Source organism: Microcaecilia unicolor, chromosome 3, assembly GCF_901765095.1.
Source record: "Microcaecilia unicolor chromosome 3, aMicUni1.1, whole genome shotgun sequence".
Taxonomy (NCBI): domain Eukaryota; kingdom Metazoa; phylum Chordata; class Amphibia; order Gymnophiona; family Siphonopidae; genus Microcaecilia; species Microcaecilia unicolor.
The window spans coordinates 390,739,421-390,753,477 of NC_044033.1; the positions used below are offsets into that span (position 1 = coordinate 390,739,421).

A 14,057-nucleotide genomic window follows, 5' to 3' on the forward strand; every position below is an offset into this window, starting at 1 on the left:
ATCGTCGAGATAAGGAAACACATGCACTCCCAGTCTGCATAGCGATGCTGCGACTACAGCTAGGCATTTGGTAAATACTCTGGGCACAGACGCCAGGCCAAAAGGCAGTACACGGTACTGAAAGTGCTGTGTTCCCAGCCGAAATCGAAGCTACTTCCTGTGAGATGGAAGTATCGAGATGTGTGTGTAAGCATCCTTTAAGTCCAGAGAGCATAGCCAATCGTTTTCCTGAATCATGGGAAGAAGGGTGCCTAGGGAAACCATCCTGAACTTTTCTCTGACAAGAAATTTGTTCAGGGCCCTTAGGTCTAGGATGGGACACATCCCCCCTGTTTTCTTTTGCACGAGGAAGTACCTGGAATAGAATCCCAGCCCTTCTTCCCCTAGTGGTACGAGTTTGACCGCTTGGGCCAGTAGAAGGGCGGAGAGTTCCTCTGCAAGTACCTGCTTGTGCTGGGAGCTGTAGGACTGAGCTCCCGGTAGGCAATTTGGAGGCTTGGATTCCAGATTGAGGGTGTACCCAAACCGGACAATTTGAAGAACCCACCGGTCAGAGGTTATAAGAGGCCACCTTTGGTGAAAAAACATTAACCTCCCCCCAACTGGCAAGTCTTCCGGTACGGAAACGTTTACTGAGGCTATGCTGAACTGGAGCCAGTCAAAAGCCCATCCCTTGCTTTTGCTGGGGAGTTGCAGTCAACTTAGGCGCACGCTGTTGATGAGAACAAGCGCGCTGGGACTGACCCTAGGCAGGCTGTCGAGAAGCAGAAGTGTACCTACACCTAGCATAGGAATAGGGAGCACTCCTCTTCCCTCCAAAAAACCTCCTAGATGAGGAGGTAGTAGCAGAAGATGCCCGGCGGGACAGAGAATCCATAGCATCATTGTGCTTCTTGAGCTGGTCAACCAGTTCCTCTACTTTCTCACCAAAATGGTTATCCACCCCCCCCCCCCCGGCAAGGAACATCTGCCATCCGCTGCTGGACCGAATGATGCAGGTCAGAGACATGCAGCCATGAGAGTCTGCACATCACTATACTCTGGGCAGCGATTCTGGATGCTACATCAAAAGTGTCGAACGTACCCCTGGGAGGAATTTGACACGCCTTCTGCTGCCTGACCACCTGGCGAAAAGGCTCGGCCTGCTCCAGAGGAAGTGCATCAACCAAGCTAGGTAAAAGTTGTTTGTTTTGGGGTTTTTTTTTAAAGAAATGACGCAAATCGTCGAAAGACTCTTCTTGGGCCAAAAAATGAAGAGACGAACCAAAGTGCGCTGTCTCTCCGCCGCGGACAAGAAAAAACTGAGCGGGAACGCTCACGTGACGGGCGGGAAGTCGTCTGCGCATGCACGCCAGAAGGCTCTGGCAAAACATTTTTATTTTTGGTCTGAAAAAATTTGCCGTTTCCTGGGCTGCCGTGAACGCCGACCCACATGTGAGAACAAGATGTTTGCTTGTCCTCGGAGAATACAATATAACAGCTGAAGTGAAAAACAGAGAAATTGACACACCCAGACAACTATTCACTGTGGGATCTTGAACATAGAGGGGCAATTCTGTAACTGGGTGCTTTCAATTAGGTACCTTGTGGATGTGTGAAAGAAGTCTAATCTATGTGCCTAGGCTCCATTACAGAATACTAGTACAACTAGCTATCGATGTGCCTAAAATTTAGGCAAACACACTTAACATCAGCCATATAGTTGGTCTAAATGTGGGTGCCTAAATGCAGCAGGCATTGGCATACTTTAGAACAGGAGTAGGCAATTCCAGTCCTCAAGAGCCCCAGGCAGGTCAGGTTTTCAGAATATCCATAATAAATATGAATAAGATTGATTTGTATACACTGCCTCCTTGGTATGCATATCTATGTTCTGCGTTTTCAATGCAGATATCCTGACAACTTGACCTGTCTGGTGCTCCCAAGGACCAAAGTGCCTACCTCTGCCTTAGAGTATTCTGTATGTTAAATGGGAGTCCTGCCTATGTTCCATGCATGCTCTTCCCCTGCGTATGATCCCTTTGCAAATCCGTGTAATGTAAGTTAAGCAGATATTTGCAAAATAGTGCTTAGGCACCTTACTACCATTTACGCACATAAATGTGAACATACACGCATAAATGCTAATATTCTAAACATTTATGCATGTAATATGTGTGTAAATGTGAGCACCTAGGTTATAGAATTGCTTATTTTTAATGCTTGCTTGTACACTCACACTCAGAATTTCATTTTTCTCACATCATGTAACCTATTATTCCAGTAATGATATCTAACTGTAACAATTTAAAGAAAGTGAAATAAATAGAAATAAAACAAAATAAAGAAAATAAAATAAAATGATACCTTTTTTATTGGATGAAATTAATCCATTTTTGATGAGCTTTTGAAGGTAGCCAGATCAGAAAAGAAGAAGGGTTTCTTTCAACAGCTCATCAAAAAATGGATTAAGTTCATTCAATATAAAAAAAAAAGTATAATCTTATTTTCTTTTCTTTGTTTTATTTCTATTTATTACCTTTAAAATTGGAGTAACATGGCTACCCTACCACTTTACACAAGAAAGTGAAAGAAATCTCAGTTAACCTGAAAAATGTAATAGTGCAAACTGACAACAGAGGGGCAGCAAATTACCTGGACAGGATAGTATGCACCTCAGAGTGCCCAAGGTACTCAAACTGCACATCTATTATTAGTAATTTGAAACCTATCATTAAAATGGTCTATGGTACCTGTAGAATGGAGGGTGGTCAACCTAATGCCAATTTAAAAAAAAAAAAAAAAAAAGACTCCGAGGACAATTTAGAACATAGGAACATAAGTGTTGCCATACTGGGACAGACCAAAGGTCCACCAGGGGCAATATCCTGTTTCCAACAGTGGCCAAACCAGGTCACAAGTACCTGGCAAGATCCCAAAATAGTAAAATAGATTTTATGCTGCTTATCCTAGAAATAAGAAGTGGATTTTCCCTAAGTCCATCTTAATAATGGGTTATGGACTTTTCTTTTAGGAAGTTATCCAAACCTTTTTTAAACCCTGTTAAGCTATCTGCTTTTGCTACATTCTCTGGCAACAAATTCCAGAGTTTAATTACACGCCAAGTGAAAAAACATTTTCTACGATTTGTTTTAAATTTACTACTTAATAGCTTCATTTTGTGACCCCTAGTCCTAGTATTTTTGTAACAGTAAACAAGCGATTCACATCCACCCATTCTGTTCCACTCATTATTTTATAGATCTCTATTATATCTCCCCTCAGCTGTCTCGTTTTACCATAGACGGTAAAACTTGACATCAGTGCCGCAGTGTGGAAATATTAAGATATCCCTGTTTGTGCAGATAAGCTGTTAAAAAAAACAGACATTTGGTGAAAGGCTGCTTTACAGAATGAAACAAAGATATTTTCTCACAGTTACCTTTCAATTGAGGTCTCTTAGGTCTAAAATAGGACATAATCTGTGGTCTTTTTGTGGAAAGAAATTCTCTAGATTAGAACATTTGATTCCTTATCTGAAGTGATAAAGATTCTACTACATTGACTTGCAGGAGAAGTAAAACTTCTCCAAGAAAGAGCTGAGTTTGAAGTAGCTGAGACCAGGTCAGGGGGTCTTTAAAGAGAATCTCTCAGAAATCTCAGATGGTAAGCAGATTTTATTGTGTTAATCAGGAATCCACTATTATTGTCCTCCATTTCTAAAAAAAGAATTGTCCTGACCCCTGTAGGTACTATTAGAGACAGGTAATCACTCAGATAGCAATTACACTGGATACGTTTGGCTATGAGAGTACCTAAAATTTTGGCCTTAGGTTTCAGCTAGGCTGTCCACAATGAAGGAATAACGCGAAGGTGGAAATATATATTATTTATTATATAACAGCAATTATGGCAAGCAAATACAAAAATATATTATGAAACAAATACTAAAGATTACATATATATATAAAATTACATCACTACCAGATTGTCCTGAGAAGAAATTACCAATTTAGCAGCAAAGTTAGACTAATGACCACAGGTTCTGAGACAAGCAGTCTTTCATAAGCAAAGACCAGACACTAACCCTGAGCAACAGAGGAATAACCGCTTGTCTCTCACCCTCAGTAGCCCGTGGCATCCTCTGTAGATGGTGATGACGTGAATCCTCTTCAGGGATCTGCTATTCCAGTGAGCCCTATTATCAGGGTTCAGCCCTGAAAAGCAGCTGAATGTTCACTCTCAAGGAAGCTGTAAATCAGCTACCAAATCGTTCCTGGTGCTGCTTCTCAGTACAGTCTTTGAAGCCAAGTCAGTTCCTGACTTTGGCCTTGGCTACACTTGGCACACAGAAACACAGGCGTTCTAGCAATCCAGTCTCTCTCAGAGTGATGTGCACACCATCAGGTCCTCTTCCTTTGTGACCTCACTCCAGATATTAGCTCAAATTCCACCGTGTTATGATCACGGCTTTCTAACGGACTTAACACCGTGCTTTACTTTCATTTTCTTCTGTTTTGCAGCAGCAAAGATACAGTGAACAGACTGAAATAGGAGTGGCTAGTAAACTAGTCCCTAATGAATTGAAGGTAAGCTTGCCTTGTTTCAATCTGTATATCTTCTCTGCTGCACAGAGTTTACAAACAGAAATCAGCTATGCCAAAGAACATACACGAGGGCTCCTTGTGCATCAAATCCAGCCATTAGGAGTTATCAGTCACATAAGCTAAGCCTGCTTCCAGCTCAGGCTCAGTAGAATCTCCTTCTACCTCACTGAAGACAGGCTCTGGTCAGATAGGATGCCTGAAGACCCGATACCACAACATTAAAATTCTGCTTAAAGGCCACCTGCACTTTGAGGTCCTGAAGGTCCTCGAGGGTTGATCCACTCTCCAGTGCAATAGTGGTTTTCTTGGTGATCACTGCCACTTTGGGCTGCATGTACTTTTCTTTCTAATATGGTAAAATGGGGTAGAGCTTACCCATAGCCCTACCTACCTTAAACCTCATATCAATGGTCTCCCTCCTCTGCCAAAGCCATGGCCTGATGAACTGGAAAAGCTCAAAGTGGCTTCCTGGAACCATCCATGATAGGGAATTCCCCGGAGAAAGAATGCCTGAAGGAACCGGAGAAGAAATTCTAAAAACTCTCTTATTTCATAAATTCCTACTGTAGGAAGTTAGTAAGGCTGTCTTAAATGAACTGAAGGGGGGAGGGTTAATATTTTTAGTCTTTAAACAGCAGCCCTTTTGATTATTTTTATGTCATTCCTGAATTAATGAAGATTCAGTCATTCTTGCTTGTGTAATCCATAGAGAACTAAGTAGGAAACTGTGGAATATAAAACTTGTATAATGTAATGTAATATGCAAAACCTGGATGGAAGCTCTTCTATACGAAACAATCTGCAAACTGATGATCATCTCTCTCCTCCATGGATAATTCCCCTTCTTCCAAGTGTTCTCTGAGGAAGGAGGACCAGAAAGACATGTACTATGCTTGATCAGAAAGAGATGAAGAATGGACAGACTCAGAATCCCAGGAATCCCCATTGAACAAGTGCAGACATTTGGTTGTAGAAGTCAAGATAGGTGAAACTGGGACAGAACCAGCTTCCTGAGCTGGTCTGTTCCTATTAAGTAAATAAGCCTGGTAAAGGAAAAGTAAGAATTGTGGGTAGAAGGGAGGACTCTCTCCCAGAGACCCAGAGGACAGTGCTGTACTTGAATCTTGCACCCCCTTGAAACTGAGCACCTGAAACCCAGCCTATTGTCCAGATCCAGGGGAAACATTTCTGAGGGAAAGTCGCAGGTTCCCTCAGGCAAAAACTGAACTGCTTCCCTTGAACCAGGAATGCTGCTTGAGGTCAAATGAAGATCCTCCATCACCTGAACATTAGAATTGGGTCTTCCTCAGCATCTGTGAAGGGCCGGCAGATGGCACAATGGTCTGACGCAGCAACCTCTAGGCAAGGAAGAAACAGCACCAGTTGCAGAGCTGAACCAGCTGAGATACCCATGCCACCCCCACACCCCCGATGATCAAAGGAAGGCTTACCTTGCAGATCAATATCCCCACTGCAGAAAAGTCCCCTGTGATGCCTGAAGAGCCTTTTTTGGGGCAGAAAATGAAGGCCCAAACCACTGGGTATACTCCCAGTGGCTAAGAGTCCGAACTTGCCTAAGGCACCCCTAGCTTGACTGGGTTCCAGTTGGCAAGTGGTACTCAGTCGAGGTGTTGCACTGCCATGTCCCTTCCACCTGCTGTAGAAAGAAAACTACTGAGGTGTGGGAGTTTACACAATATCCTTATAGAGAAGAGGGTACTTCTGTAGGTTTCTATCTCCACTTGCTGGTCAGTGGACTCAACCTGCACTTCCTGAGCAGATCTGATGGATGCTAAGGAAGTTTACTAGTAATATATACAGCTTAGTATATGTTACTAGTTTGTTTTAATTATTTGCAGCTCCTGGATAGACTGGTCCAGTTCTTGATTACTACAATCCATCCTTGTACTGAATAGGTATAGACAGAATACAAGAACTAGCATAACATAACAATTAAATAGGAGATCTGATGCACTGAAAAATAAAGACAAAACAAACAAACAAAAAAAGCCAAACTACTGTTAGCATGCATCAGCATAAAATAGTAGAAATTTCAAATGCACACTAACACAAAGCTAATACTAGCTCATAAAACTAATTGCAAGCATACAATAAGTAAACAGTGAATCTGTTTTAAATGCATTACAATTTCAATTGGGTGGTTACTGACTTGGGCGTTTCTGAAAAGCTCAGTACAGATTTCCAAAACCAATTTGTGCTTTCATGCTTTAACTTTTCCATCACCTATTAGTCACCATAAATATTGTACCAGATATTTAAAAAAACTACAGGAAATGAAGACTAACTCAAGCACTTCCCTTTTGTGCCACACCTGGATCCACATACCTGGTACGGTCTGACTTTATGGTGGATCTCCTGAATTCCAACTTCTCTTGTTCTCACATCACGACACTAGAAGTAAAAAAAAAAAAAAAAGTGTGAAAATGGATCAGGACAGAATAAGTACTCATTTTAATAGACTTAAGAATGACAATAAAGGGATTGGCAGGTTTATATATAGTACTCCAAAGGGATGGTCTTCAAATTTAAAATGCCCTCCATCCCTCATTCCTTAATATGAATGTAATGTGATTTGTGAAGAACTGCATTTGATCAATACAGTTTTCTTTTTTAAAAGACATATTTCTCAGCTGATTACTTCACAAACCATTCATAGCAGGCAGAAGTCCTGCTAAACTCTTTTTAGCTACCATTTGTGATATAATTTATACAACAGCTTTGCAACACTGGAGAGAAGAAGCTACATCTGAAATTATACCCTAAATACATGTGGCCAAACAAAAGCAGCAATAATGTTATTAAGTAAGAATCCCTATGTACTATGAGATGACTGGCTCTAACTTGGAGTGGAAGAGTGGCCTAGTGGTTAGAGCACCGGCCTTGCAATCCAGAGGTGGCTGGCTCAAATCCCACTGCTGCTCCTTGTGATCTTGGGCAAGTCACTTAACCTTCCATTGCCTCAGATACAAACTTAGATTGTGAGCCCTCCTGGGACAGAGAAATATCCAGAGTACCTGAATGTAACTCACCTTGAGCTACTACTGAAAAAGGTGTGAGCAAAATCTAAATAAATAACCTATATCACCCAATTATATGAACCTTATAAAACCAATCAGGTTTCACAAGTGTGATGTAGTGCTTTACTTTCATTTTCCTCTGCTTTGCAGCAGTAAAGATACAGTGAGCAGATTGAAACAGGAGTGGCATACCTTGAGCTGGTTCCTAATGAATTGGAGGAAAGTTTGTCTTGTTTCAATCTGTATATCTTCTCCACTGAACAAAGTTTACAAACAAACAGCAGCAATACCCATTTTATCAATCCAGTTTCTCATTAATATGATCAACTTTAAAATAATTGTACCACACATTTCAAATCTTTTATCACCTAAGCCACGAGGACCAGTTTCCAAGGGTCTTCTGAGGCTAGCTCCAGATGTAGAGGGAAACATATCTGTTGCGGCCAGTACGGCGTTTCAGGATCATGATCCCTCAATCCTGCTTCAGTTTGAGAAAAGATTTTGCTATGAGAGGTGTTGGAGGATACGCATAGAAAAGACTTCTCTCCTAATTGAGGAGAAAGGTGTCTGCCGTGTGATCCTGTTCTGGAACAGATCTTCCAGGCAACATTCATATTCAGTGACCACTCATATGGCTGCCTGAACTTACTCAGTCTGCCTGCCAGACAATTGTTTTTCCCTGCCAGATATGTGGTGCTGAGAACCATCCCCTGAAAGAAGACCTATTGCCATATCCTGATTGCTTCCTAACATAGGAGATATGATTACGTACCTCCCTGTTTGTTAATGCATACATTGCCACTTGGTTCTCTGTCTGAATTAAGATAATTTAGGTTGCTAAGCAATCTCTGAAAGCCTTTAGAAAATTCCAAATGGGTCTTAGCTTGAGGAGGTTGATTTGATGGTGCATTTCCTAAGCAGTTCACTAACCTGGGTGTGAAGCCCATCTATATGAGCTCCCCACCCTATTGTGAATGCATCTGTCATCAAAGTTTTGTGGTGCTGAGGATTTTGGAATGGTAGTCCTCTGTTCACGTGGTTTCGAATTAGCCACCAAGACAGAGTTCTTGAGGAAAGGCGTGAAGGTTCCTCCTGGCCTGAGACCACTGGGAAGACAGGGTCCATTGAGCTGTCCTCAAATAGAAGCATGCCATTGGTGCAACATGCACTGCGGAGGTCACGTGACCTAGCAATCTTAAAATCTGCCAAGCTGATACCTGCTGACTCTGTTAAGCCTCCTGGGTTACAGAGTTGAGGGCCCTTATTCATGGCATTGAGAGAAATGCCTTGGCCTTAATTATGTCTAGCAGGCCTCCTATACATTGCTGTATTGGGTTGAGGCAGGAGTTTGGGTAATTTATTTATTTATTTGGACTTATTTGCCGCCTTTTTGAAGGAATTCACTCAAGGCATTGTACAGCAAGAATAAGTCAAATATAAGCAATAGACAATTACAGCAGTAAAAATATGAAAACAACAATACAAAGTATGGCATAAAATGCTACGTTATAATGCCAACACAATACCCAATAAAACATTTTAATAGACAGCATAGGGTGTAAGCAAAGATGGAACATATAGATAGATAAGCTAGAGTAACAGGAATAAGAAAATAAGGGACTAGTTAGAGTTGTAAATGAGGTCAGAAAGCTGCTTGAACATTATCTTGGCTAGCGTAGGAGTGGACAAACATGTCCTGCTATAATATGTGCAGCCGGTGTCATTTACTTCTTCCGTTAAAGGCCTGGTTGAAGAGCCAAGCTTTCATCTGCTTCCTGAAGTAGAGATAGTATTGTGTTAAATCAAGTCTTTCAGGGAGTGTATTCCAGAGCATGGGGCTACTCTGGAGAAGGCTAGCTTGTGGGTATCACATCATCTGATGTCCTTTGGAGAGGGTGTGGTTAGGAGAAACTCCTTGGGAGGGCCTTAGTAACCTTGAAGGTGTGTATAGGGAAATCAAGTACTCTAGGTCATTTCCTAAGGGCCTTGAAGGTCAAACAGAGAGTTTTAAATTTGGCGCTGTATTATTCTGGTAGTCAGTGAAGTTTATGCAAAAATGGTGTGATGTGGTTGCTTCACTTGCAACCTTCTATTAGTCTTGCTGCGCATTCTGAATCAATTGGAGCTGGTACAAACCCTCTGTAGTCAGATCATTGTAGAGTGCATTACAGTAATACAGTCCTGATACAATCATGGCATGAACAACTGAGACAAGACTTGAGACAGGCAGCATAGTTGTCACAACTGGATAGAAGCTGCTCTTGAAGGTTGTTTGGATTTGGGGGTTCACAGTAAGTGTTGAATTGAGCTGTATTCCAAAGTTCCCGACTTGTGATTTGAGGGGGAGTTCATATTTCCCCAAAGAGATTTTGATGTCAGGTATGTCTCCACTTGTGTTAGGGACACACAGAAGGTGAAACTGGATATTTAACTGGCACTCATATACCACCTGGCATTGAATACCCAGTTTCAGCTCCAAGCTGAGAGTGCTATCTGGTTAAGCAGCCACATTCAGTGCACTAAATGAATAGCGGAGGAGTGGCCTAGTGGTTAGGGTGGTGGACTTTGGTCCTGGGGAACTGAGGAACTGAGTTCGATTCCCGGCACAGGCAGCGCCTTGTGACTCTGGGCAAGTCACTTAACCCTCCATTGCCCCATGTAAGCCGCATTGAGCCTGCCATGAGTGGGAAAGCGCGGGGTACAAATGTAACAAAAAAAAAATAGCTAACCAGATAAAAGTTAGGACAGCCTTTTTGTTGTTCTACCTTTATCTGGTTAGCAGTCTAAATATGGCTGCGTATAGGGTATCCTCCAGCTGTGCCCAAGCTCACCAAGGAACCAATCTGGCACTGTCCGGATAGTGTCATGGACCTTGCTGGCACAGTTTGGATAGTGCCAAGGCAGGCAGAGGAAATATTCAGCTGTACTACCCAGCTTTATTTATTTACTTATTCATTTATCTAAGCATGTATATACTGCCTAGACCTAAGTGGTTTACAGTTTCTTACAGGTACTGGCACTGTCCCAAATGGGCTTACATTCTAAGCAGTGCCTGGGGCAATGGAGGGCTAAGTGACTTGCCCAGGGTCACAGGAGCCGCAGAGAGAATTGAACTTGGTTCTCCAGGATCTGAACCCACTGCTGACCATTAGGCAGCAGTGGGAATTGAATCTGGTTCCCCAGGGCTGTAACTCGCTGCACTAGTAATCAGATTAAGTACCTTTGAATATTTATCCCTTTGCCTTTTTTGTCATCAATAAAGAACTTATATTGTCCCAGTCTTGAAGGACCAGTGTTGCTTTTTTTGTCTTGTATCATTATTATTACTATAATTATTTATAGCCCAAAAGCTATCAGAGCAGTGTACAAAGGTACAGTACGTATTTTTCTGTCCTTAAAGGGCTTACAATCTACCTTAAATTTGTACCTGAGACAATGGAGGGATAAGTGACTTGTCCTTTATCATAAGCAGGTGCAGTGTGATTATTTCCTAATTTACAAATGCCAAGACAGCTTTGATCTTGGACCATCCCCCAGTTATTATATTGACATTATTAGAATCTAACAGATTAGATATGGGAATTGACCCTACTCTACTACCAAAACCCCAAATTCAAAATTCCATAGGTTTCTAATCCAAGTATAGCAGAAATATGAGAAGTGTGTTTAGCAGTGTATATAGGTACACGTGGGGTGCTGTGTTTAAGGGCCCTGTGCAGACTGTATAGGGATGGCTGAAGATAGGGAAAACAAAAGGTTGTGCACCTTGGAAGGTGTGTAGCCTCACTTGTTTATATTCTACAGTTTGAAATTACAACACAATAGTTTGTGGTAATTGAGCAAATTGGGATATTGCTTCATTTTTTCCTTTCTGTTCATTTTGCACAAAACGGCTGGTGGGGAATAGACTTTTAGAATTACACCATCACCTGCAACCTCTAAACACATATTCCTGGGAGGGCACATTCTCTTAAAATACTGACTTAATGTTTCTGGCTTTCAAATTCCCATTTTTTTCTAAGGTATTAAACAGAAATAAAACAAAGGAAAATAAGGAGAAACCTTTTTTATTGGACTAACAAAACTTTTTTTGACACGCTTTCAAAGGAAGAATTGCCTTCTTCAGGTTGGTTATGAGCAGAGAAGGACAAAATCAAAATATAGAGTGAAACATGAAAAGCATTACAGTGGACTAACATAGCAACCACACCACTTTGCCCATTTCTTTTCTAGGAAGTCAAATCTGAAGGCTTTCCATCTCAGCTTTAGAGAGTTATTTTGCCACAACACAGACAGGAATCACTTCAGCACAATTACTTCCAACACTTCACAAGTTGGAATACACACCAAGTGAAAAAAGCATATGGAGGATGACACTTGGCTTTCCAACCCCTCCGTGTATGTGTAAATGCATTTCCTTTAAGTCACAGACACAGAAAAATGAGAGGGAAGGAAGTGGCTTAAATGGTGCAGATTTCAAAGGATGGATTTTACTCTGGGAACCCCATTTACTTCTTTTCTGAACCGTCCCTCACCAGTGTCTTTGTAAATGGCTTTTCCCCTTCATTTAATTTAATCCCAAATTTTTAGACTGCTAGATCCTTCCGGTCCTAAGCGGTTTACAACAAACAACACTTAAACAAGTAGATTATAAAATACAATGCAATAATGCAGAAAACTAAAAATGCAATTTAAATCAATAATAGCTAAAAACAGGTCACACACTCGTTCACTACAGTGGTAGACATTCAGAAATCTGCTAAAAAGATAAGTTTTTATTTTTTTTCCTAAAAGATCCTCCCTCAATTCCAATGGGAATTTATTCTAGATTGGAATTGAAAATATGAAAAAGAAGCCTTCCAATATTTTGCATATCTTAATCCAACTGGGGAAAGAAACGATAGAGATAAACTATACCTAGAACCTATAGAAGAAGGGCACTCTAAAGATTAACCATGCAACGTGATGTTAAACCACAAAAGGCCTTATAGATTAAGCAGATGGTTTTAAATATAATTCTGGCTTGGATAGAAAGCCAATGAAGGTTGCAAAATAAAGGTGACACTCTTTCATCTTAGTGCATCCATAGATCATTCTCGCAGCCGTATTTTGTAATAATTGTAGTTTAGTTAATAGTTTCTGGGAAATTCCTGTATATATGGAAATATGTAATCTAAATGAGAGCGTATCATGGCCTGAACTGCTACAGCAAAGTGCTCTCTGAAGAAAGATGAACAAATAAGTCTCAATTACTTTAACTTAAAGAACACCTTCTTCATCAGCGTTTATATAAGGCTCAAAAGACAGGGTGGAATCAAGTACAATCCCTAAAACTCAAGACTGCTGTGCAACTTGCAAAATATTTCCGTTGGACAAAAGGGCTGAGGATGGAACATCGGTCACAGTATTGCAAAACCATATAATACTGGTTTTGTCTGCATTCAATTTAAGTAGTTTGCTATGAGCCCAAGTCTTAACTCTTGTTATACATAAATCTATATTAGCAAGCGTTAATGCCAGGTCACAATAAGCAGGTAATAAAATGAAGATGTCATCAGCGTTTGATGCCAAATAAGAACCTTCAGGTAACAGAATTCTTCCCAAGTCAGAGATAAACAAATTAAATAGTAAAGGCGAGAGAAGTGACTCTTAAGGGACACCACATGAAGATTTTCAAACACTGAACCACCGTTCATTAGGAACAGTAGCTCTGATTTTTCAAAAAACCTTTAAACTAATTAAACACTGAGCCTACTATGCCTAATTCACTCAATTTTTCTAGAAGTTTATCATGATCTATGGAGTCAAATGCTCCAGAAATATCAAACTGCAGAAGCACTATCTATTTACCATGACTTAACACTTCTCTGATCTTTGTTACTTGAATGAGATTACTACTTCCATGCTGTGATGACTTCTACAGCCAAACTGAGATATATGTAAACAAGAATGATTTTATTTATAAAGAGATAACTGAATCTTTACCAAACACTCCATTAACTTTGACAGAAAAGGAATACTTGCAATAGGACGGAGGATTTAGGAATGGGATCAATAAACTAAGACCCATATTCTCAGGAAATAATCCAGTATTCCAAAATGGAATTAACCAGCAATGTGATCCAATAAATTATTAATGGAGATGCATTTTTCAAGTAAATAGCCATACAGCTATCAAGACGGGAATTGGATTTCAGTAATTTAAAACGTTGGGTCACCTCTCGAGAAGAAACATTCAGGAAAACAGCCATCCACTTTGTTAGCCCAAAAACTGTCATCACACTCGTCCCCTTCCCTGGCACCTGAAAATCCCAAACTGCCCTTTTTGTTGAGAGGAAGTTTTGTCAAGGGTCACAGGCCTGTTAGATCCATGGCTCAGTAGCTATAGCTCTTCCTGACTGCAGTTCTCAGTGACTATATAGCTAACTGAACA

The 14,057-nt window shown here is 40.9% G+C and overlaps 1 protein-coding gene across 1 annotated transcript in view; it reads right to left on the reverse strand.

Annotated features, from left to right (window-relative positions):
• The window catches only part of ELP3 (elongator acetyltransferase complex subunit 3), a 221,960-nt gene that overhangs the window by 74,850 nt on the left and 133,053 nt on the right, over positions 1 to 14,057 (reverse strand). The window contains exon 12 of the mRNA XM_030198697.1: positions 6,933 to 6,998. Coding sequence (XP_030054557.1) covers positions 6,933 to 6,998 — 66 coding nt within the window. The remainder of the gene's footprint in view (positions 1 to 6,932; positions 6,999 to 14,057) is intronic.